At 40.8% G+C, this 22362-nt stretch overlaps 7 protein-coding genes across 12 annotated transcripts in view; 4 read left to right on the forward strand and 3 right to left on the reverse strand.

Annotated features, from left to right (window-relative positions):
* The first annotated feature begins 527 nt into the window (after positions 1–527).
* Miga (mitoguardin) lies at positions 528–3398 on the forward strand. Its single transcript, XM_064699588.1, has 3 exons — positions 528–1109; positions 1175–2383; positions 2832–3398. The coding sequence occupies exons 1-3, from the start codon at positions 1047–1049 to the stop codon at positions 3138–3140; spliced, it is 1581 nt and encodes a 526-aa protein (XP_064555658.1). The 5' UTR covers positions 528–1046; the 3' UTR covers positions 3141–3398.
* Positions 3351–4465, forward strand: LOC135440433 (uncharacterized). Of its 3 annotated transcripts, none has more exons than XR_010438301.1 (4): positions 3351–3596; positions 3671–3949; positions 4012–4281; positions 4330–4465. XR_010438301.1 is itself a non-coding variant. In XM_064699589.1 (3 exons), the coding sequence occupies exons 1-3, from the start codon at positions 3351–3353 to the stop codon at positions 4216–4218; spliced, it is 732 nt and encodes a 243-aa protein (XP_064555659.1). In that variant the 3' UTR covers positions 4219–4465. The 3 variants fall into 3 exon arrangements, 1 of the variants encoding a protein (XP_064555659.1); XR_010438300.1 differs by having other exon boundaries at positions 4345–4465; XM_064699589.1 differs by having other exon boundaries at positions 4012–4465.
* A 636-nt stretch (positions 4466–5101) lies between these two features.
* On the reverse strand, positions 5102–9276 carry LOC135440434 (uncharacterized). The gene is made up of 4 exons (XM_064699591.1): positions 9119–9276; positions 5793–5956; positions 5534–5716; positions 5102–5461 (listed from the first exon to the last, which is right to left on the reverse strand). The coding sequence occupies exons 2-4, from the start codon at positions 5907–5909 to the stop codon at positions 5282–5284; spliced, it is 480 nt and encodes a 159-aa protein (XP_064555661.1). The 5' UTR covers positions 5910–5956; positions 9119–9276; the 3' UTR covers positions 5102–5281.
* Positions 9277–12226: 2950 nt separating this feature from the next.
* LOC135440425 (hsc70-interacting protein 1-like) lies at positions 12227–14550 on the reverse strand. 2 transcript variants are annotated; one of them, XM_064699576.1, is made up of 3 exons: positions 14237–14550; positions 14001–14143; positions 12227–13913 (listed from the first exon to the last, which is right to left on the reverse strand). In XM_064699576.1, the coding sequence occupies exons 1-3, from the start codon at positions 14404–14406 to the stop codon at positions 12958–12960; spliced, it is 1269 nt and encodes a 422-aa protein (XP_064555646.1). In that variant the 5' UTR covers positions 14407–14550; the 3' UTR covers positions 12227–12957. The 2 variants fall into 2 exon arrangements, with proteins under 2 accessions (XP_064555646.1, XP_064555645.1); XM_064699575.1 differs by having other exon boundaries at positions 14001–14146; positions 14237–14548.
* A 118-nt stretch (positions 14551–14668) lies between these two features.
* Positions 14669–16248, forward strand: LOC135440426 (zinc finger C4H2 domain-containing protein). Its single transcript, XM_064699577.1, has one exon. The coding sequence runs from the start codon at positions 14900–14902 to the stop codon at positions 15884–15886; it is 987 nt and encodes a 328-aa protein (XP_064555647.1). The 5' UTR covers positions 14669–14899; the 3' UTR covers positions 15887–16248.
* Positions 16249–16878: 630 nt separating this feature from the next.
* On the forward strand, positions 16879–18743 carry wus (TM2 and DnaJ domain-containing protein wurst). 2 transcript variants are annotated; one of them, XM_064699022.1, is made up of 3 exons: positions 16881–17035; positions 17160–17312; positions 17380–18743. In XM_064699022.1, exons 2-3 carry the CDS (start codon positions 17203–17205, stop codon positions 18611–18613), a joined length of 1344 nt encoding a protein of 447 aa, XP_064555092.1. In that variant the 5' UTR covers positions 16881–17035; positions 17160–17202; the 3' UTR covers positions 18614–18743. The 2 variants fall into 2 exon arrangements, with proteins under 2 accessions (XP_064555085.1, XP_064555092.1); XM_064699015.1 differs by having other exon boundaries at positions 16879–17312.
* Positions 18744–20187: 1444 nt separating this feature from the next.
* LOC135440031 (UNC93-like protein) overlaps positions 20188–22362 on the reverse strand; it is a 30178-nt gene continuing 28003 nt past the window's right edge. For both annotated transcript variants that reach the window (XM_064698993.1, XM_064699002.1), the window contains exons 5-6: positions 21469–22322; positions 20188–21351 (exon numbers count right to left, since the gene is read on the reverse strand). In XM_064698993.1, coding sequence (XP_064555063.1) covers positions 21172–21351; positions 21469–22322 — 1034 coding nt within the window. In that variant the 3' untranslated portion in view covers positions 20188–21171. The remainder of the gene's footprint in view (positions 21352–21468; positions 22323–22362) is intronic.

The following is a 22362-nucleotide window of genomic DNA, read 5'->3' on the forward strand; positions in this document are numbered from 1 at the left end:
AATTTGCAACTTCACAGCCAAATTCAAATTCTGCCCAGCTTAAGCAGGCATTTTTAAAATACGCGGCAAAATTTATAGCAAACAGCTTGCGCATGGCTGCATGCACAAACACAGGGTTGCTTACGCTGACATGGGGTTAACAGAATGATCGATTTATTCTTATTAGCAACGTTTAAATTGTTCTGTATTAGATTAACACTATTTATGTAGAGCCTAGGCGCCATTCACAAGAGGGAAGGAAAGGAAATATTGCAAATGCAAATATAACCTATAATACACGTTCAAGTCTACAATTTTTGAATATCTTTTGCAAAACTTCTTACATATTTTTAAATATTTATTGAATTGAATGCGCATTTATCAGTTAGATCACCCGCGGAATAAAAAATAATTCGACTTTTGTATGAATGCAAAGAAAACGGTTTTTTATTTCGCTAGACTTTTATCTTGTGTTATGGCGGCTGGGTTTGTTTTCTCAGTGCAGAGTTGACTGCGCATTTATAATTTAGATCATACACGAATTGAAAGCAACAAGTAACGGGTTCCAAAATGATAAAGTAGGATTTTGTATAAATGCAATAAGAACAACTCTGTACATAAGCTGTTAGCAGCATTAATCGGTATATCGATAAGCGAATATCGGTCCGGTTTACTGGCAACAATTGCAGGCAGTTCGCCGCTATTCGTATTTGTAGGCCAAGCCTCCGATTGTGATGCAATTGTTGTTTTAGACGAGAAAGTGAAAGTCTCGCCTTACTCTCTATTGACAGACATATTAACTTGGTTGTTATCAAAACAACTTAACGCACTTCTCTGTGTGTGGTCAGTGGAGAACTGACGATAACGGAGCTGGTGCTGCTGCTGTTGCTGTAACGCGTTCCAAAAGGTCAACGACAAGAACAACAACAGCAACAAACACGGAAAACAACACGCGATCCAACGAGGGCCCATGTGCACGCGACTTAAAAGTTGCGCGCGTAACTGGGCCAGCCCAGTTTAACCTAAAAGCACGCACAATCCCAAAGTAATCCAGAGTGAACTGAGGCATGAATCGCCTCACGCCCACAGGATGGAGCATACTGCCGTTTCGGGTCTCCACCACGACAAAAGTAAGTTGACTCTTCTGTTTTGTGTTATCAGTTAATAGTGGCATCGCTTCCAATTCCACGTGCAGGTTGTGCTCTTCTCGCTGACAGCCGGCGTGGCGTTGATGAGCGTCCTGTCGCGTTTTTTGCGGCGTCGGAAGCCGCCGCGTCCGATCCGACGCCCACGAAAATACACTGGACGGCGTACTCGGAACAGCATGCGAAGTCCCAACGATCTGACTTCAGTGGCCGGATCAAAGGCATCAGCGCGGTCGGGCAGCCCCGTCGGCTCAACAGTCGCCTACTCGGATCGACTGTCACTTGCCTCGGGCTCCATTGGCGCGGGCGCACAGAATCAGACCATGGTGGGCGGCATTGGCGCTGGCGTGGTACCACTGCTGACGGCCCAGCAGCTGGGAGTGATGGGCATGGAGGCACTGGACACAGTAATCAACTTTTGGGAGGATGCTCTGGCAGCACACTATTCGCCCGGCGGCGTGCCTGCCTCGCTGACAACGGCTGAGGACTCGGAGTTCTGTCGAGAGATACAGAACTTGCTTGAAATGTCGTATACGCTGCAGGAGCAGAGCGAACTCCTTTTCCTTGATCAGCGCTCGGTGCTCTTTCGCGAGGAACATTCCATAGACGAGGCCGAGGAGGATGGAGTGGCTGCCGCCGGAGACGGTGACGATGATCGGCACTCGCGCAAATCTGGCAGCGTGCTAAGCCGCGCCGGCTCCGATCCCAATTTCGATTCCGCGGAGAGCTTCGCCTCGGCCCTGGACCAAGTGGCCGATCTTCGCGAGTTTGACGGCTTCATTGAGACGGCGTATGAAGAGTATCCGCTGTTTCAGAATGCGCTCAAACATCACGATGAGTACACAGTGCCATGCCGGACGATACGCGCCGAATTAATGCACTGCAGCAGCGATACCGAATACTTGGCTAAGCTCCATTGCGTCCGACTCGCCTTTCAATATCTATTCAAGGATGCGGCCGTGGGCCAATGGATCTGCGATGCGGGCAGGCAAATACTGACAGATCTGCTGTGCCTGGGCGATAAGGACACCAAAGAGTTCCTCGTTGGCTACGAGGATATGGTCAACTTTCTGCATGAGCCCAGCAACTGGCCGTGCATCCAAATGGAACTAGAACAGCGAAATGTCAAGGCGATGACATTCTACGATATTTGCCTTGACTTTATCATACTGGACTCGTTTCGGGATTTAGATGCGCCACCAGCCAGCGTCACAGCCGTGGTCCAAAATCGTTGGCTTTCGAATGGCTTCAAGGAAACGGTACGAAAAATCTGAAAGAAAAAAATTGAACGAAATGTCACTTTGAATTGATACTGCTAACAGTTAACAGAAGATTAACAGAAGTGAACATCAATAGGAGTGAGTTTTTAACACTGAAAAAATAAGCTTGACAACTGAATCCCGTAACTGTTTGCCGCCATTTATCTGCGCAGCTCGACAAAATGCAACATTTTTCCATTTTGCACTTGCCCCAAGAGCCAAAAACACAAACTCGTAGTGGCAGCAAGAGAAAACTGTTGAACACCTCAATAAATAAGCATTTGTAATGAGTACTCAACGGCTCGAACTAAAGCCAAAGTGCATTGTCGAGACGATAAGCAGAGTGCATTAAGCTTCACGGCGTTGCCACTTATTATTACAGACTCTTCGTTTCGCTCAGTTTGTCATCGCAATATTCTCATACTGAAATTCTCTTTCCTTCTTCTAGGCGCTCACGACGGCTGTCTGGTCGGTGCTGAAAGCAAAGAAGCGTATGCTCAAATTTCAAAATGGATTTATGGCACACTTTTACGTTATATCGGAGCAGATATCGCCGCTGATGGCATGGGGCTTTTTCGGTCCCAACGAGAATCTGCGCGATATATGCCACTATTTTCGGGAGCAGTTGCTTGCATTTTTGGCCGACATCTATAGCTTCCAGAAAAGTCGCTTCACCACCATCGAGGACTTCTCGGAGGACGTACTGAAGCACATGCAGACGCGCGTCAACAACATTGGCGTCAAGTTCAGTCAGTAGAAAGAGAACCAGTGATGGAGAGAGAGGGGGAGAGAACGCATACACGAGAGATATTTATGCAGGATGATGATATTGGGGACCCGGCCAAAGCTTCTGTTTATGTTTTGATGGCAATCAAATTTTAACCACTTCATGCCACATACATGCATACGTTGACTAATTTTAAAGCCATTCACACGCACCCATACAGACACACATACATGCACATTTATGATTAAGAATCGCATTAAAGTCGCCAAAAACATTTGTAAAATAAAACTGTTTACTGCCAGCAAAGCAAACCAGCTGCTGGCTAGTTGGCTCTGCCTCTTCTCCGACAACGGGGCATCTCCGATTGCAACAGCAGGTGGAGTGTATCCTCTTGCTTGGCGCGGCCAGTCGTTGCTGTCAACTCGTCGCTGCAAGATGTGCAAGGGTCTGGGCTTCAGCACCGGATTTGTGGCGCTCTGCGCATTCGTGAGTGGACAGCTGCCAGTTGGAAGTACATACATATATATTTGTTCCATTAATGATGCATAGTTTTGCTGCAGATCTGCTGCTTTGGTGCGCTGCACATGCTCAACAAGATCGTGCACATCAACGAGGAGGTGGCACTGCGCACAGAGTACAAACTGCCGCCAGGTGGGAGCGATCGCTGTCAGCGGACATTCATTGTGGACGGTGCAGGTAATGCGCATATCACCTGGCTGGAACTGTTCTACATGAAATGGACGCTAGTGCTAACTATTTTCTATACATTCATTGTCATGGTGCTCATACGGGCTCAATACTTGAGTCACTTTGATATTAATTTCATTACCTCCAATGCGGTAAGCACCTCATATCGCTTACCCTTGAAATGTATCCCCCATAACCTTTACCCTCTACTCAGATGATGCTCGTTGGCGGCGTCCTCTCTGTGGTCCTGTTCATTGCCACTGTCATACTGCACGAGCGTATGCCCTTCATGGAGGTCTGGTGCAATGAGTTTATCGTTGGATTCATGTACTTCATAGCCATCAATATATGCGTGGCTGTCGTCTTTTTCCTCATCCACTCATGTCAATATTATTTTCAATTGGAGGAGCGCGGTTTTTGAGGAAGAAGCTCTTATTTATAACTGAGATTGAAAGGGTTGAAAATGTTTCGCATTTAATTTAAGGTAAATGACACTATTTTCGAATCCTGATGCAATTTTAAATGTTTTAAGAATTTTAAATTCCAGTTCTAGAAATGAGCGTACGAAATTACTCTGTGAATGTTCACAAATTAATTTATAAACATTTTTAATCATGGTCTATGAACACAAATGCTTTTGTTATAAATATATGCTTATGTTATAGTTATATATTTCAAGTTTTTCATCAACAGGAATAAAGCAATTCAGTTATTTTGTATATAAAGCTTTCGTTATGGACGCTGTTTAGAAAATGTTTTCATATCTTTGATTTTATAAAATGTATTAAACTAAATACTAAACAAATATGTGAAACAAGAAAGAACGGCATTAAATACTCTAGTCGACATAAGGCTTAGGCGTGCTTATATACAAAAGATGTATCTTAGACCAATTGAGCTAGATAATAAAGTTGTTCGGAAAAGTTTTTCTCATAAGAATTCGATTCTTCTTCGATTCCCCGCTCAATATGGTAATTTTCTTTAAACAGTAGAATCCAAAAAAGAGTAATTGCAGAAAAGTTTCACTTCCAAGTCTAGCGAGAATGTCCAATGCTTTAGTCATGCTTATGCATCCAAAATCCCGGAAGGACTTTTCAATTTAATACTTGTATTTTAGCACATAGGTAGACACATTTTGTATAAAAAAACATATAGACACGTTTATTCGAATACAATATATGCTGTTTGGTATAAAAGACAGACAGTGAGATGAAAGTAAAAATAAAAAATAAAATAAAAATGTAAAAACAAAAAAATATGAAAAAATAAAATAATATATATGTATATATATATATATATATATGTAGGTGTAGGAAGGTAGTACGAGTGTGTAACACAATTTATTTAACAGTACAACAAAGAGACTCTTCTGTATGGCTTGTGCGGTAATTGACTATAGCTGTAGCTATATCCGATTCTGATTCTGATGATCTGTTTGTGTTAGATTTCGATGCTCCTTTGCAAAATGCCAGCGATTGTGTCGCTTAAATGCCGCGATATGAGCGATGTGCCAGGAATGCGCTTATGAAGTAGAGCACCGTATTGACCAGGCCCAGAATTGGGGCCGCCATATAGGAATCATTCCTGCCATCTTTCAGCTTAATTAGCAGACAGACGGACGAGGCAAGCAGCAGGATGGCCGCAACACTATGATAGATCAGCTCCTGTAAATCCAAAAAATTAAGCAACATTTAGTTTTCGATTTGGGTTTTAATTCAGGATAGGTAAGCACTTACATAGATTGTCTTGGCGATGAGCCCGCCCGTGCTCAGCGATGTGAGGCACGCAAGGAGTAAACAAAATGTCCCTATCATAAATGTGGTGGCCATCAAGAAATGGAACAAATCCTGCTCTCCACGATAGTACGGGGAGTCATGGTAGCGGATCGACATCAGGGTCACCACAGCAATGCCAATAAGCTAAAAATGCCATTAACAAATGAAAAAGGTTCTTTAACTGGGCCCAACTATGCAACTATATTGAGACATCACTTACCAGCTGGAAGAGCTTGAGTATACCCGGAAAGGTCTTGATGTAGCCCGTGTTGAGCACAATGTAGGAGGTGTTGGTGGTGCTGGTGGTGGTGCGTGTTATGGTCACGGAGTGAGACATCTTGGCGACTACTTAGACGGTGGCTGGTTAAGGTGGGTTGGTTGGGTCTAAAAGTAAAGTAGGGCAAGAAGAAAAATAAAAATATGACAATCAGATAAGCCCGGTTGTATTAGCACATGCTTTAAATAAAATAAAAATATGTATATGGGAGACCACTCTTGTTGAAAAAAAAATAAAACAAGTAAGAGGTTCTAGTCAGGCGCTCCCGACTAGGGGATACCCTGATCCCTCTTCTTCCAACAGGCGATAGGTATAAAATAAAAGCTACTTGATATATATATATACTATTCTAGAAGCTAGATCGACTCGGCTGATCGTCTCGGCTGTTCATGCTAATTAAGAATATATTTACTTTATGGGGTCGGAGATGCTTCCTGCTGCCTCTTATATATATTTGCACAAATACATTATCCCTTTTTACCCATTTTCAATGGGTTCAGGGTATAAAAATCATATTTCTATCCTCAATGTAATCCCCTTTTACTGTCAATGAATAACAATGAAAAAAAAATTATATTGTTTTTAAGCTTCGATCCTTAAAAACCCGAATACTTAGATAAATTATAATTGTAGAAGATATGGAAATAGGAGTCTTTTAGCAATACACAAATTGGTTCAACCAAATGAGAAAGATGATTTTCATAAAATAGAAAAATGTATACTGATTAATACAAAGATTTTTTTTATAATTAAAAAACAAATTTTATGTTTCATATATTTTATATTTTTATAGTTCGAACTTTGCAATTCTCAAACCAATTTTTAAAGTTTTTACTAACTATATATGTTAATTTTCTCTTCATAAAAATGAATTTCATTATTCCAAAACTTTGTCTGAACAAGATTTGGAATAGTGAAATTCATTATATCATAAAATCATAAAAAATTATATCTTATAAGAACATTTTATGAGATATCAAGATTTTATGAATAATTTTTTTTCTTGATAAAAACTGCCATTTCTTTTCTAAATATATTTTAAAAACAATTTTTCAGTTTTAATACTGAAGTAATAATAAAAATGTGAGAGCTTTGATATGAGAAATTAAAAATCTTTTTAACTACGTGGAAAATATATTATATATAAATATTATGACTGCTGTTTTCTGCTAAATTTAAAAGAGACCTGTTTGTTTCGTAAGTAGATTTAAATACAAAATAAACAAATAAAATGGAATATATTTAAATTTCGAGTATATAGTATATTAAAGCTTTTTCTGCCAACTGGAAAACATATCGTGCATCTCTTATTAAATCTGACTAGATCCACTTAAAGACCTATCGAAAAATAATGGAGCGTTTATTTTATAAATTATCATATTTGAATAATTGTTTAGATTTTTGTAATCTGAATCCCCACACAGACGTATTTCAATTGAACACTGCAAGTGCATATTTGCACAGTTGTTACAAATCGGATGCCCTAACCACGCCCATGCCCACACTGTTGTATTTTTGGCCATATAATTTGTTATTATTTTTTCTAAAATTAAACATTTTCAATGCCGGCCTCGCTGAGCGCCAAATGTTATTGAAACAACGCAGGAGAAGCTAGATATTCGATTTACTGTCATACCGATCTCTCTCTCTCTCTCTCTCTCTCTCTCTCTGTCTCTAAAGAACACATCCATCCACAAACGTGTATGCATACAATACACAGGTCTGTATTTTAGATTGTGTTTGTCGTCTATAGCCGTACAGTGACGTCATGGGCTTTATGGTCGCTGCCTTTTGTGTTTCAGCAAAATATTTCGATGGAAACATGAATTTTCTGTTCGATATATATATATATATATATATATATATATACATATATATTTGTATGTATATTCATAGGTTCATGTGTGGTTTATACATGCATGTGTCGATAAATTTTCGAAATTGGGGCGCGCGTTAAAGCGTGCGTGTGTATGCGAGCGTGTGTATATGTGTGGGTTTTGGGCAAGTGTTGAGCGAGTGGAGGCAATAGGCGATTTCTTAAAGATCGACGGAATTATTTGTATGTATACGACGTTTGCATATAGTATGAGTGCATATGGATGTACTTAGTTTTTAAGGACTGACATTGGCTCATCTGTACTCGATTTATACAGCTTCCCAGCAATTACAATTCTCATAGCTAATGGAGCCTATTTATGAAGAGCTTATCGCATTTCTTAACTCAGCCGCATAGCTACTGAATTGCTGCCTCATCTGCCACAAGGTCTTAATAGAGGGGAGCCATTAGTCAGACGCGCCCAGCCAAAATAATGACGCCATCCCATCCAGCAAACTCCATTCATTCATTGCGATGACGTAACGACTTACAAAGAATACGGTTTGGAATTTCGAATTTCGGTTGCGATTCGAGCCCTACCCTCTTCCAATTGGCAACGGCAACGACAACGACAACAACAACAGCAACAACAACAACAACGACAACAATCAAAACAAACCGAACCACATTTTATGTTGATTAGTGAGCGGATTTCCGTTTTGCTCTCGAGGGTTGTCTTAAAAATGTGCTTTTAGTCTTTGGTTAACAACAATAACAATAACCAATAACAATAATAATGGGCAGCAACAGGCGCCGGTTTTTTTGAAAATGATATCATGCTCGAGCTATGTATGTACATATGTACGTCTGAACGTGTATGTGCCTTGAATAGTAACAAGCAATATCAAGCGAGGCTTTTTCACAAAAACCTTTAACAAATTGAGCAATTTTCTGGGTATACAAATTGAGTTTTGTTGCTAAGAAAAACAAAGAAACAATAAAAGAAAATTGCGACAGTCAAACCTTCGTTATCAGAAACAAGCAAAAGAAAGTAAAGAAGACGATAACAGCAATTGTCGTAGAGTCTAAAAGTGGTTGCATTTTGTGGCTGTTGTATTTTTACTGCTGCTGCTGCACGTTATGCGATTGGCACGCAGTGAGATCATCGCTAAAAGGTCTGTTTTATTATTGACCCACTCAGTGAACCCAACAAACTCCTTGTAAAATTGATGTCATGCTTTTTATTATGTGCCACGCCCTGGAACTTAGCACTTGCCAATTTGTATTTTAAAAATGCAGCTTTTTTTCTACGCGCACACAAATTGAAAAAAAAAATCGTGAAAAACGTGTACATTTTGAATTTTTTAAATGTACACACACACATGCATATATCGATGTCTGCGTGTGTGTGCTTGAATGCGCATAAAATTATATGCGATCGCTTGGTTCTTACTTTTTGGATACACGAATTGAATTCGCCGACTCTGGTCACACACTTGTGTTTTGTATTGAAAATTCGTTATGGGCAATACGTTTGATATTTCGAGCTGTTGCTTTTGCGTCTTGACGCGCGTACGTTAAAAATGAAACTGAAACTACAAAAGTATTTTCAATTTCGTTTACGCCTTTTGCTTCTGCCAGCTGGCTGGCCGGCTGGCCGCTCCGAAGGCAGCGCCGTCAACGCAACGCCACTATACAAAAACAAGAAGCAAACAAATCAGTCACAAAGCACAACAAGTTGTTATTGCTGTTGTTGTACAGTGGCAACGCTTTGCGTCGCGACTCACTCAGCCATTCAGCGAGACGATAACAACCATGACGTCATGATGTCACAAAAAATAAAAACAACGACAACATCAATAGCAAAAACAAAAATAAAAAAACAGCAATGTCGCGCGCTTTTATTGTTATTGTTAGTGCATTTGGCCTCAACACACCCCCGGCACGCACTGACCACTGTAACGGTTAGTTGCTCTTGGCGTTACAATTTATTTAATGAGAAAGCGCGAGAGCAGCCGTTTCTTCTGCACTGTGCTATCATTTCTTGTGACTCACCTGTCAGAGAAAGAGAGTGTGAATGTGGGAGCCTAGGAAAATGGGGTGACTATGAGTAATGCAATAACTAAATATGCATGCACATATATGTGTGTGTGTGTGTGTGTGTCTGTGTGTGGGCACTGTTTGGATTAACTGCGCTGCTGCCGTCTCAAGGAGAACGCGAATATATGTATACATATATTAAAACAAAAGTGTTCTAGTCAAGAGTGGTCGGCTAGGAGACACCCTGCAGAACGCTTCAAATTACATGGTGCTTGGCAATAAGATAAACAGTTTCTATAGTTATCTCACGTTCTTCCTTAAATATTAATTATTTGTGAATAACTTTAGTATACTATATATGTATATATATACATACGTCAAATCGGTTTTACTTGATCTAATCGATTTTAACGTAAGTTGGACAAAGCTATTAAAAGAGAACTTATTTTGAAAATACCCCGCCTGATAGAAGTAAAAGACTATTGTTTACTGATTTTTGTTTTCGAAAATCGGATGTAAACATGTACATTAATTACAAAATTCAGGCCTGCAGTTTTCGTAATCAATGATATCCACTCAGCGCCAGGTCTTGAATTAAATAATTTATAGACCTACTAGCACCGCCACATACATACATTTAAACAGGGTATTTGAAATTGCTTGCATATTTGTAGTTATCAATGCGATTCATCGTTATCAAGTACACTCAGCTATTCAGTCATTCATATTGCCTTCGGCTTACATTATTTAATATGCAAATTATGAGTTGGGCGTAGTGAGCATTTGAATAATGCCAACAACAAACAGATTGTATTCATCTTCCAAAATAGCACAACAAAGCTTTTGTGCGTTGCATACTTCAAGGCGTGGCGGTTTTCACAACCTGCATTCTGATGTACCCATATTTTCGAATACACTTTCACTTTGAATAAGTATGCCAATACTTATGCATAAATAAGTATGTCAACACAAATTCCTTATTGAATATATATTCTTCAAAGGGAACTCAAAGGTTATACTGCTTATGTACAAACAAATGTGTATGCAGATCAAATTTTAACGAGAAAGAAGGGCTATCTTCGGCACGCCGAAGATTTAATACCCTTGCAGACCGAACTTTTTTATAAAATTGATAAATCTTTGCCCGCATCTAAGAAGCACTGGGAAAATAGTTAATGCCGAGTATGGTTAAGATATCTTGAAAAACAAAAAGTTTTTCATACAACAACTTCATTTTTGACCGATCGTTCCTATGGCAGCTACATGATATAGTGGTCCGATGTCAATAGGATTTTGCATATGTATGAGGAGCATAGTAAAACTAATAAATGCCAAGTTTAGTCAAGATATCTTGATAAACGAAAAAGTTTTCCATACAAAAACTTAATTTTCTACCGATCGTTCCTATGGTAGCTATATAATTAGTGATAGGATTTTGCATATATATGAGACGCATAGTAAAAGTAATAAATGCCGAGCTTGGTTAAGATATCTTGATAAACAAAAAAGTTGTTCATAAAAGAACCCACTTTTCGACCGATCGTTCCTATGACAGCTATATGATATACTTGTCCGATCCAGCCGGTTCAGACATATGTACTGCGTGCAACAGCAAGAGGGACTTCTGCAAAGTTTCATGACGACAGTTTTAAAACTGAGAGACTAGTTCGCATAGAAACAGACAGATGGGCGTACGGATAGACGGACATAGCTATATCGACTCGGCTGTTGACACTGATCAAGAATATATATACTTGATAGGGTCGGAGATGTCTCCTTCTATGCGTTGCACATTTCACGACAAAATTATAATACTCTCTGCAAGGGTATAAAAAATCTAGCGATATCTGTACTGCACACGAGCTAAAAATAGTGTTCATAATCGTTAGGCTAATTGACGAGACAGCTCTAAAATTTAGAAAATATATTCGATCGCCCTTGACCCATTGATCTATCGCAGAACATGTGTAAGACTAATTGCTATGTTTATAGTTACTTAAAAATCTCTGAGGACCTACTGACATACTTACTGTACTGTATTTAAAATTTAGCTATTGCCGTCACACGGATAACAAATAATTATAATTCCATTTTAAAAATGTTTTTAGTTCACCTTATTTTTTCCAAGAAAAATGGTACTCCATGTGGTAAGCGAATGTTTTTAAAGCACATTAAAGTTTAGAGACAAGACAAACAATTTCTTAAAAAAAAAAAGCATTGTTTTGGGCGATGATGCCTATAGAGCTTTAGAGGTGTAATAGTCGCATGTGATAAGATTTTTTTAAAGTAAGGTATAAGATATGTAAGAATTATCTTGAAAAACAAACAAGATTTAAATACAAGAACCCTATTTTCATACGAACATACCTTTCTCAGCTAACTGCTAGCTTTAGAAGGCGAATCAGGATATGTTATACTTTATGGTCTCAGAAAAGGGTCCTGCTATCAGCTACATACATATAAATCTGAAGGGGTATACAAATATGTCATTTAAATGGATTATATAACAAAAAGATTGCAGTTCCAATTCTCATTAATTTATTTTCATTTATTCTTGCCTTTTGGGTGTATGAAACATGAATGTATGAGTGATTGTTTGTTTAAGGACATGCTGAGCCGCATCTCAATATTGATTGGAATTTGGCAAGTGAGGTGTAATTGTGTGTGTGTGTGTGTGTGTCTGTTTGTATGCATGATTGATGGCTGTTAAATGCTTTCGCTTATTACAATATAATTCAAATCCTGTGATCAGTACAATTTATAATTTTTGCTTTCGTGTTTGCTGCTGTTTGCATATATTATATATATATATATAGACATGCATATTTCATCTTCAGCATTGGGTTAGAATTAAGGCTAATCTTTTAATGTGTATGCTTGTATGTGTATGTGTGTGTGTGTGTGTGCATTTATATTAGCTTTCATTGTTTTTTTTTTCGTTTTTTCTCTTATCGAGCATTAGTTCAACTAGATATCATCGATAAATTTATATATGTTAATAAGGAAACATTTCTTTTTGCTTGCATTCTTTGTTATGGCAAAGATACGTTACGAATTTTATGCAGCAGCAACGCTTAAGAACCTTAATTTTATAATAAGAGTAAAGGAGAGATACTCTATTCTTCTTCTCCTTTCCTATCTTTTGTGTTGTTGTCTCGCTTTAAATCATGTGTATGTGTTTCCTTTTCTTTTTTTTTTTTGGTAATTTTGTTTTCATTAATTATGTTGCTGCTGAGGTTGTTTCCAACTAATTTAATCGAGTCCGTCATCTACAAAGTCTGAGGACTCCTTTTTGGCCTTTGGCTCACTGCTGTTGGAGGCCTTGCCTTCCGCATCGCAGAAGGGGGCGTCATCGCTGTCAGCATCGCCAGCGGTTGGATCGCCGCCTGGGAAACCGCCGCCAGGGAAGCCGCCCGGGAAGAAGTTCTTGACCAAATTGAAAATCTTCGGGTTCGAAACGTATTTGGAAATGTTAGCCGGATTGGCCAATATATCTTGCATGGCAGCCGCCACTTCGGGATCTTTCATTTTCGACATCAAATCGCCCATATCGAAGCCGGCGGGCATGCCGCCGCCAGCACCTGGGAAAGCGCCAGCGCCTGGAAAACCGCCTGCACCTGGAAAGCCACCAGCACCTGGAAAACTACCAGCACCCGGAAAGCCACCCGCAGAGCTTTGTTTAGCCTGCTCCTTGCGAGCCTTGCGCTGTGCACGTTGACGATCCTTGATTTTGCGCTCAGCCTGCTTGCGCTCCTGCTTAATGCGATGCTGTTCAATCTTCTTGGCATTGGGCGTCACTTCACGCAGCCACTCGTCGGCCTCCTCGTCAAAATCAAGCTTGCACGCCTGACGCAAATCCTTGGCTGCCTCCTCAAACTTGCCGAGCAGACGATTAGCGCGTCCACGGAACTTGTACGCCGCAGCCGAGTCACAGTTTAGCTCCAAGGCCTTGTCACAGTCGCGTATGCATGCATTCGGCTTCTTCAACTTGAGGAAGGCTTGGCCGCGCTTAGCATAGAATAGCGCATTCCCCGGGTTCAGCTCAATAGCTTTAGTATAGAAGCTGATGGCTTCGTCGAATTTCTGTTCGCTGTACGCGGCGGCTGCCTGGCCGCGCAGATCGCCAGCCTGATCCATTTCCTCCTCAGTGGGCTCTTTGTTTGAATCGCCCATCGGCTGAGCCGGTTCGTTGTCGGCTTCAATTACGCCTGCGAACATAAATTGAGGTTGGGAAGTTCACAAATATGAGCACGTGATTTTTTTTTTGAGTTTGTGTCAATTCGCTTTTAATTTACCTTCCATATCCAATTCCACATCAGACTCTGGCTCCGAAGCGCTTGCAACCTCTTCGCTTTTATCCGAATCATCTGCATCGGGTCCGGCTGCCGACTCGGCTGGCTTTGCCTTGGCCCCGGCATCACCGCCAAAGGGACATTTACTGCTGCACCCAGTTCAAAAATACATATACATTTTAATATATACGTATATGAAAACGTCGTGCGCCTTAAAGAAGCGGCTAACACACACTTACCCAGTTTCCGGCATCTTGAAATTTCCCTCGGGCACCTTACCACCAAACTTTTCAACAAAATCCTTGACAAATTGCAATTGGGGCATGTTCAACACCGTGGGATTTGTATTGACAAAATCAATGAAGCCTTTCAGCTTAAGCAAATCTTCATGTTGCATTGGCGCGGCCATTTTTCAAAAATTTCGTTTAAGTTCTCGTATGTTCTATCTATACTATTACAAATATATATGTAAAATGCGTCTCGCACAAAATGCTGAAATAAAATTTTCTCCGGTTTGTCAGTGTGACCGATTGTTACAGATAGCGGTTTGACAAATAACTACATGTTATCGAGTATATTTATGAACACATAACCTACATGAAGCATCGAGACTTGTTAACAGCCCTGTTAATATTCAGTTTTCTAAAAGTGTTAAGCGATATATCGATACTATTAAATACAAGGCCCTGGCTGGAAGTAGCCATCCCTGTACGAAATACACAAAGCAAAAGTGAAAAAAGCATACAAAAATAATAAAAGTTCAATTAAAAATTGCACCTCTCCGTTGCACAATTGCATCAACGATACCAGGCTTACACTAAATATATAAAGTGCCGCAGATAAATCAAAATCCCGAATTGTATCAAACGCAGCAGATATAAATATCAGAGCAGCCATTCAAAATGGCCACCAGCGAGATTTCTAGCTCCAACGAGCGGCACTACTACGCCAAGCTGGAGGCAATTAAGGATATACGGGACAAGACTCTGGCGTTGGAGAAGCTTAAGGTGCGGATTATCAAGGAGGTGAAGCTGAGCGATGACGAGGAGAAGTGCTTAGACGAATATCGAAAGGAAATGGAGCATTTGCTGGAGGAGAAGATGTCGCATGTAGAGGAGCTGCGCCAGATACACGCGGACATCAATGACATGGAGAATATAATTAAGCAGACTAAAGAGAATCAGACGCGCTCTTTCGATATGGCTAACCGCGTGTATGAGGAATACCTCGCCCTCAAGTATCAAATCGACCACATGCGGCGCGACTACCTTGGTCTCAGTCCGCTGCGCGACCTGCACGAGGAGGAGGGCAGCCCCATATCAAAAGATCGCTTTCAGACTAATTTCCTTAAAGTTGCCGCCCAGTCAGCGGCCGCTGCAGCAGCTGCGGCGGCAGCGGCGGCCGTCACACAACCCACATCTCTGGCGCGACCACACGCACGGCATCCGCTGATGACCGAGGCCACGGTGACGGCATTGCCGCCGAATGCAGCGGGCGCCGGTGGCGGCGGCGGCTCGAATGTGCCCAGTGGAGGGGCTGGCGGGCCAGGGCATGCATTTATGCCACCAGCACCACCAGGCGCACCGGGCAGCGCTGGCGCTGCCGCAGCCGCAGCCGTAGCCGCAGCGCGTCTCGGAAAGAATGATTTCTCGGCACCGCCGCCGCCGCCGCCAACCACAAATCGCTTGCAACAGTCACCGTCCATTGGAATTGGGCACCATCCATCTTTTCGCTCCGACTTCAATGTGAACCTGAGGCAACAACCGCCCCCAATGAAGTCGTGCTTGTCCTGTCATCAGCAGATCCATCGCAATGCGCCCATTTGTCCGCTGTGCAAGGCCAAGTCGCGTTCACGTAACCCCAAGAAGCCCAAAAAGAAAAATAACTAATTGCCAATACTCAAAAATTTGCTTTGTATATGTTAAATCAAATTGGAATGTTAATATCTTAATGTTTTAATTTGTTTTTTTTTTTTCTTCGTGGTTTTTATATATTTATTTATTAACCGAGCGACGCAAACAAGCCGCACATTAAAAGTATTAAATTTTTTTCTCATAACCATTAGCCTGTAAGCTGCTAAGAATTATATGCTCATATTTTCTGTCATCTATGCTAATTTTGCATATTATCTATAAGTTAACTCTATGTAGACATTCTACATCTAAGCGAGCGCAATTACCGTGTCAAATTAAACCCAATTACATTTTATACGTGTAAGCATTCAAATAAAAACAAAACATTTTCAATTTTATTTCTTTTCTTCATCTTTATGTTATTAAATTACTGTGGCCACATAATCTTATGGATTAGGTATTCATTTTGAAATTTAATACCATGACAAATGATCTGAATGATCTGATCAAAAACAAATTTTTCAAGCATAGTATGAAAAAAGAACTCCATAAGTCACTTTAAACTGAACAGTCGAACGAGAGAAAAAAATGAATATTGGAGATAATTGAGCTGATCAAAATACTTACATTCGATAAATAAACTGTTTTATTTGGAATATGTATCCAGCAGCCACTTCTTAGCAACAATAATAAACACAATAATTAATTTATATCTCCGGCAGGTCGAACAGAACCCAGCTTTACAGAGGAAATTTCAAGTTCGTCAAGATATCCTGAAAAAACTAACAAAAATTGGTCTACAGCTATCCTTATCTTATATACCTTATCATTTAAATTATATTACACTCTATAAGAGTATAAAAACTAACAAATTAATATAAACTAATGTTTGAAATTCGATCTGCGCGCATTCATTATTTTAACCAACGTTTTGCAGCACTTTTTTCGTCGCTTTCAACACTTCTTCGAGTTTTTCAATACTATTTGTAGCAGGCTTGCCAGACTGTTTAACGCTTTAAGTCTAAATAGTGATCTGGCTTAAAGAAGTTACCGAAACGCAACAGGCTCAACTGGGAATGAAGTTGCGTTGGCCAAAGACGGGAACTAAACGATTCGCGGACAAAGTGGAGAGCGATAGAACGTTGTGTTTGTGAAGTAGCGCGCAGTTTTTATTTGTTTAACATTGTAAGTTAAAACGAAGCGTTAAGAACTAATAAGATTTGAACGCATCAGTGCGGTTATAACTGTTTCTGCTGCCAGTCGTCTCTGCGCACTGTTGTTATTGTTGTCGTCGTTGTTGTTGTTGCAGCTGCGTGCACAGAATTTGTGAAAAGAGAAAGTTTGAATCGCGGATGAGTGAGTCGACTCGACTCGCACTGACTGCTGCTGCTTACTGTGACAGCAGAACGAAAAATCCACTCAATAAAGTAAGACTCATAAAATTGAATCTGGGCTATTGCGGGTAAGAATTGAATTTGATTTCACAATTGCTAGCAATTTATAACATTTTGCATTTACCAACACCGCAGTGCGAATATCTCTACAATGGCACCCAAGGAAACGGTTGTGACCAACAACAACAACGGCAAGGGCTCTGCCTGTGAGTCGCTGACCAACTCTGCCTCACCAGCGAAGGCAAATGGACAAGTCAAGTCGTACCGGGAGGAGAATGCACTGCCGGGCAAGAAGTCCGTTGTGATCGCTTATGTGCTGTGGCTCGTTGGCGGCATATTTGGACTGCACCACTTGTATTTACATCGCGACCGTCACGCCTTTGTCTGGTGGTGCTCGCTGGGCGGTTACTTGGGCATTGGCTGGTTCAGCGAGCTGTTTCTCATACCCGAATATGTGCGCGATGCCAACGAGGATCCACAGTTTCTAAAAGTGTTTGTCGCCAAGCTGCAGGCCTATCCGCGACCGCCGTATTCGGCCAAGCGTTTTCTGGGTCAAATCATGATTGGATACCTGTTTGGCCAGCTGTTTAGCTCTGCCATACCGCAAGCCATCACTGCGGGCATTGATTTTGGTTGGTTACACTGGTTCATCCCGATTTTCGTATCGCTGGGCGTTTGGACCGTGGGCAACATTGGACGCGAGCGCGGCGTTTTGTGGCACTGCCTTATAGGCGCAATGATTGCCTACCCGTCACGCTATTTCATCTATGATGAGACATACTCACTGCTCTTGACGTCGCTTGTGTCTGCGCTGGTCTTTGATACCTTCTCGAAGCATTGGCGCCGTACACCGCCGCGCAGACGCGGTCCCACCGAACGCACACTGAAGCTGGGCGCAGCCATTTGCATTTATTTTAGCCTGTGGGGCTCTGTGGTGCTCTTCAACGGGACCATTCGAGACGACGATGGTGGCGAAGTGCCCATACACGAGGCCCTGCAAAATTTCCTCGCTTCCGCCTGGTGGACAGATTTAAAGCAGGCCTTGTACGACACCTACACATATGCTCAGCATCATGGCTGGTACGAGACGTGGCGGGAGGTCTTCGAGAGCATGGATGTGGATGGTGAACGCAATGCCTACAAGGTACTGGGCGTCAGTGCCACCGCCTCGCAGGCAGATATTACGGCTGCCTATCGCAAACTGTCCAAAGAGAACCATCCCGACAAAGTCAAGGATGAGGCACTGCGACCCGCTGCTCACCAGCGCTTCATTGAAATCCAGCAGGCCTACAGCGTGCTCAGCAAGATCAAATCCAGTCGTCGTCGCAAGAACAAACAGTTTAAGGCAGATGATGCCATTGAGCTGTAATTCCATATTTGCCTAATCAAAGTCTAAGTCTGCTACAAATTTAAGGCATTTTTTCTTCAATAACAATAATGTATTTATTTTTAATAATTAAAGTATAGAATAAACCGATCCGCAGATCTATATACACGAACATACTAATAAGCATTTAGCTCTATTCGTGCAGCGAGCGATAACAGTCCACGTCGAACTTACCCTGACTAATTGCGTCGTGAGGTATACAAGAGCCAGGGAGTTGCAGCCCGCTGATAATGTTATTTTTGTTATTTTTTACCCTACCAGAGGGCATCATAACATTACGAGTAATCTGACTGCACTAAGTATATTGTAAATCAAGATCTACAGTTTAAGTTAGATTTAATGCTGTGGATTGTTTTTTTATCTTAACCAAAGCTTGCAACGACAAATTTTCAAATTCCATCGAACTTCTTTAAAATATAGTTTTCATAGCCATCAACTGTTGATATAACCATGCCCGTCAGTCTGTCTGTCTAGTTTAAACTATCATGCAGAAACTATCGTAATTTTCGTTGCAGGCAGTACATATGTCCAGGTAGGCCCTATCAGACCTGTTCAGCTAAATGAAAGATGCTATCGGAAAGATCGATCAAAAACTGAGCCTTGCATGCCACGCTTTATAATTCTCAACCAGTTAAAGCATTGATAGAGTGACAAAGTGTTTAGAAACATGGAGTTAAGTAGAGTAGAGCTGGGAGGTTAATTTTTTACCCTTATCCAGCCAGCTTACCATTGAGCATATGAAAATCTTTGTTTCATATTACTTTTATTGGAACGAGCCGTTTTAAACTAAACTCTTATAAGAAAACCTTTTTATTTTTCAAGATATTTCAACCAAGCGCGGCAATTAAGAGCTTCACTAGGCTCCTAACAAATAAGATTGTATGACTGGGAGATACCCTTTACCCAGCTCCGATTTACCGTAGCAATAATTGGATACATATTTTTTTTATTAAGAGAAAACCATTTTCAAATTAAAATCAACGACCATCTCAAATATTTATATTCATTTATTTATTTTTATATTTTACATAATATAATGAACTACTTAATCAACTAAGAAAAAAAAAAAGAAAATTGTATGCATTAATATAATTTTTGTTTTGTTTTTGCATTTTGTTTTGATTTGATTATATTTAGGTAAAACATTTAAATAAAACAAAAAAAATATATATGTGTATGTATATTGTGCTTATGCAACAATATTAAAATAATAATAATTGCAATCGAAGGGAGGTTTTACATAATGCTTCTCCAACACGAAATGAAAAAAATTTTCAATTTGTTTATATGTATAAACATATATATATATATATATATACATATAAAAATATACTATTTTGATAGCTTTTTTTTTGTAGCAAATTTGTTTTTCTTTTGCAAAAGAAAAGAGTGTTAAATAAAAAAAAAAAAAACAGGATACAATAACTCACTTAAATTTAGTTTACAACATAATACTGAGCAAAAAATGTATTTATCATTTTGCATGCTATATTTTTTGCTTATGCATTTATCAAATTTGTTTTAATTGCTTGATTTCTATATTTCTTTTGCATATATTTTTATTGTTTTTTTTGTTTGTTTTCTTTTTCGACTGCTTAATTATAATTATTTTTAATATTAGTTTTCGCGGCCAGTTTTAGTTTAGAAATTTGACTATTTTGTGACTGTGTGCGTGCACTCGTGTCTGTGTGTGTACGTTTGTATACATATGTGTGTGTGTGTGTGTGTGTTTTTGATTGTGGCTGGTTATCACGTTGTTGTTGTTTGTTTAATTGTTTGTTGTTGTTTTGTATATAAGCAAAAAAAAAATTGAAAAAAAATTCATACATATATGTTTAGATTTAAATCTAGTATTTAAAATAAAATAACAATTTAATAGGCATATTGACACACATACTGCTGCAGCATGTTATCATTGTGCGTGGTGCTTGTGCGTGCATGCGTGTGTGTGCGTGTCTTTTGTCTGTGTGTGAGCGTGTCTTTCTTACAGCTAAACTAACACACCGATGCTTGTAATTCACACTACGTAAAGTTAAAGGCGCCATCTGTCGTCGATTGCTATAAGGTTGCAAAACTCTCTGCTAACATTTCTTGCATATGTATGTACAAACTGAATTTGTGCATGACACGAGCACAAACACACACACACACACTTAAATACAAACACACACGCACACACACACACATATATATTTTTATATATAAGCGCAGGTGTGCGCGCTTGTGCTTGCTTATTGGCCTTTTGTTTTAAATGGATTGGGAAGGGGGAATGTACTAAGTACTACGACAACTACAACGACAAAAGCTCGGACGCGTCGCCGATTGGCGCCGACGAAATGTGTGCGCCTGCAGCTATGCAACAGCTTTTGGTGTGTGTATGTGTGTGTGTTTGAATTTACATATGCTTTACAGTTTTGCACTCGTGTTTGATTAACAGAATTGCTCACTGTTAACCGTTAACAGTGGAGCTGTTGCAGCCGCAACGACGTCGTCGGCAAAATAAACAAAAAGAACGTACAACAATTAACAAATTACGATTATTACAGGCGCGTGACTACAATATCTTCTTCAAGATCATCGAGCTCATCATCGGTCTCCTCGACACCGTCGCCGAAGCCGGTATTGGCCTCTGCAGCGGCTGCAGCAGCTGCCGCAGCGGCAGCGGCCTCCTTCTCCTTCTCGGCGGCCTCGAGCTTCTCCTGCTTCTTCATCTTGCGTTGCTGTAAATAAAAGAAATACAAAATAATTAATAAAAAACCCATTTCAATTGGTTACTTTAACCAAATACGCATTTGAATCAATATATTTAGTAAATAGTAGCTTTGGACCTAGCTTACCTTCTTTCGGTAGAGAATCTCAACAATCACATAGCCAATGCAGCCGAGCGTGAGAACCGCCAACAGAATGTAGAGCTTCATGCGGGTGCAGAGCGTTGTGGCATAGGCATAGGCGATGACAAAGCCAGCGGATTCCCAGAGGCGATAGTTGGAGAAGGCAGCCTCCTTGTTTCGCCTGAAGAGTAGACCGTAGAGGCCGTTGATCTGCGTCTGCCAGACGGCGTCGCCGACACCCCACAGTCCGGACATGGCATAGAAGATGATTGGATTGTCGGGATTGGGCCGCCAGAAAAGCTCCACGGAGATGAGCGTGAAGTGAACAACAGCGCCCAGAATAATGATGGGCAGGCGTCCAATATACTTCATCACGGAGCCAAAGAGTATGGAGCAGAGAGCGTTCACAACGCCAAAGCAGATCATCACGAAACCAATCTGATGGACGCCCAATGCGCAGGCGACATACGCCTGGGTAAAGTCGGCGCCAATGAAGGCCTGCTCCATGCCAATGAAGACGGTAATGGGTATGAGCAGCTGCAGATTCGGTTTCTTCATTTGACGGAACGTGGCCGACAGCAATTGGAGGCCGGACAGTTCCGCAGCCGAATTGGAGCCCTTGCGCTTCTCACCGTAGCGCTTTAGGGGATCCAGGAAAAAGGCAATGATGCACACGGCGGCCACAATGCACGCCAGATAGATCATAGAGATCTCAAAGATCTCATTCTCTGGCGGACGCTCCAGGTTGCCATGGCCGCCGTTGCCGGTGGTGCAAAAGTTTGCGCCACAATACTGCAAATCCTCCTCTGTGATTGTGGAATTGGCACTGCTGCTGCCACCATGTGCGCCGCTGGACAGAACTGAGATAGAGAGAGATTAGATATGGAACCCTGGTGGCTG

This window comes from Drosophila montana, unplaced genomic scaffold (genome assembly GCF_035044405.1).
Source record: "Drosophila montana isolate Dmon_TW-CO22-7 unplaced genomic scaffold, ASM3504440v1 contig_1624_1, whole genome shotgun sequence".
NCBI classification, from domain to species: Eukaryota; Metazoa; Arthropoda; class Insecta; order Diptera; family Drosophilidae; genus Drosophila; species Drosophila montana.

What these genes read in the sequence shown, in the direction of transcription:
- Miga (XM_064699588.1), top strand. Translation starts at nt 1,047, where the DNA reads ATGAATCGCCTCACGCCCACAGGATGGAGCATACTGCCGTTTCGGGTC. An exon ending in GGGTCTCCACCACGACAAAA is followed by an intron (nt 1,110 to 1,174) that starts GTAAGTTGACTC and finishes TTCCACGTGCAG; the next exon opens with GTTGTGCTCTTCTCGCTGAC. An exon ending in CGAATGGCTTCAAGGAAACG is followed by an intron (nt 2,384 to 2,831) that starts GTACGAAAAATC and finishes TCCTTCTTCTAG; the next exon opens with GCGCTCACGACGGCTGTCTG.
- LOC135440433 (XM_064699589.1), top strand. Translation starts at nt 3,351, where the DNA reads ATGATTAAGAATCGCATTAAAGTCGCCAAAAACATTTGTAAAATAAAA. An exon ending in TTGTGGCGCTCTGCGCATTC is followed by an intron (nt 3,597 to 3,670) that starts GTGAGTGGACAG and finishes GTTTTGCTGCAG; the next exon opens with ATCTGCTGCTTTGGTGCGCT. An exon ending in ATTTCATTACCTCCAATGCG is followed by an intron (nt 3,950 to 4,011) that starts GTAAGCACCTCA and finishes CCCTCTACTCAG; the next exon opens with ATGATGCTCGTTGGCGGCGT.
- LOC135440434 (XM_064699591.1), bottom strand. Translation starts at nt 5,909, where the DNA reads ATGTCTCACTCCGTGACCATAACACGCACCACCACCAGCACCACCAAC. An exon ending in TACTCAAGCTCTTCCAGCTG is followed by an intron (nt 5,717 to 5,792) that starts GTAAGTGATGTC and finishes TGGCATTTTTAG; the next exon opens with CTTATTGGCATTGCTGTGGT. An exon ending in TCATCGCCAAGACAATCTAT is followed by an intron (nt 5,462 to 5,533) that starts GTAAGTGCTTAC and finishes TTGGATTTACAG; the next exon opens with GAGCTGATCTATCATAGTGT.
- LOC135440425 (XM_064699575.1), bottom strand. Translation starts at nt 14,406, where the DNA reads ATGGCCGCGCCAATGCAACATGAAGATTTGCTTAAGCTGAAAGGCTTC. An exon ending in TTCAAGATGCCGGAAACTGG is followed by an intron (nt 14,147 to 14,236) that starts GTAAGTGTGTGT and finishes AACTGGGTGCAG; the next exon opens with CAGTAAATGTCCCTTTGGCG. An exon ending in TGTGGAATTGGATATGGAAG is followed by an intron (nt 13,914 to 14,000) that starts GTAAATTAAAAG and finishes TTATGTTCGCAG; the next exon opens with GCGTAATTGAAGCCGACAAC.
- LOC135440426 (XM_064699577.1), top strand. Translation starts at nt 14,900, where the DNA reads ATGGCCACCAGCGAGATTTCTAGCTCCAACGAGCGGCACTACTACGCC.
- wus (XM_064699015.1), top strand. Translation starts at nt 17,203, where the DNA reads ATGAGTGAGTCGACTCGACTCGCACTGACTGCTGCTGCTTACTGTGAC. An exon ending in TTGAATCTGGGCTATTGCGG is followed by an intron (nt 17,313 to 17,379) that starts GTAAGAATTGAA and finishes CCAACACCGCAG; the next exon opens with TGCGAATATCTCTACAATGG.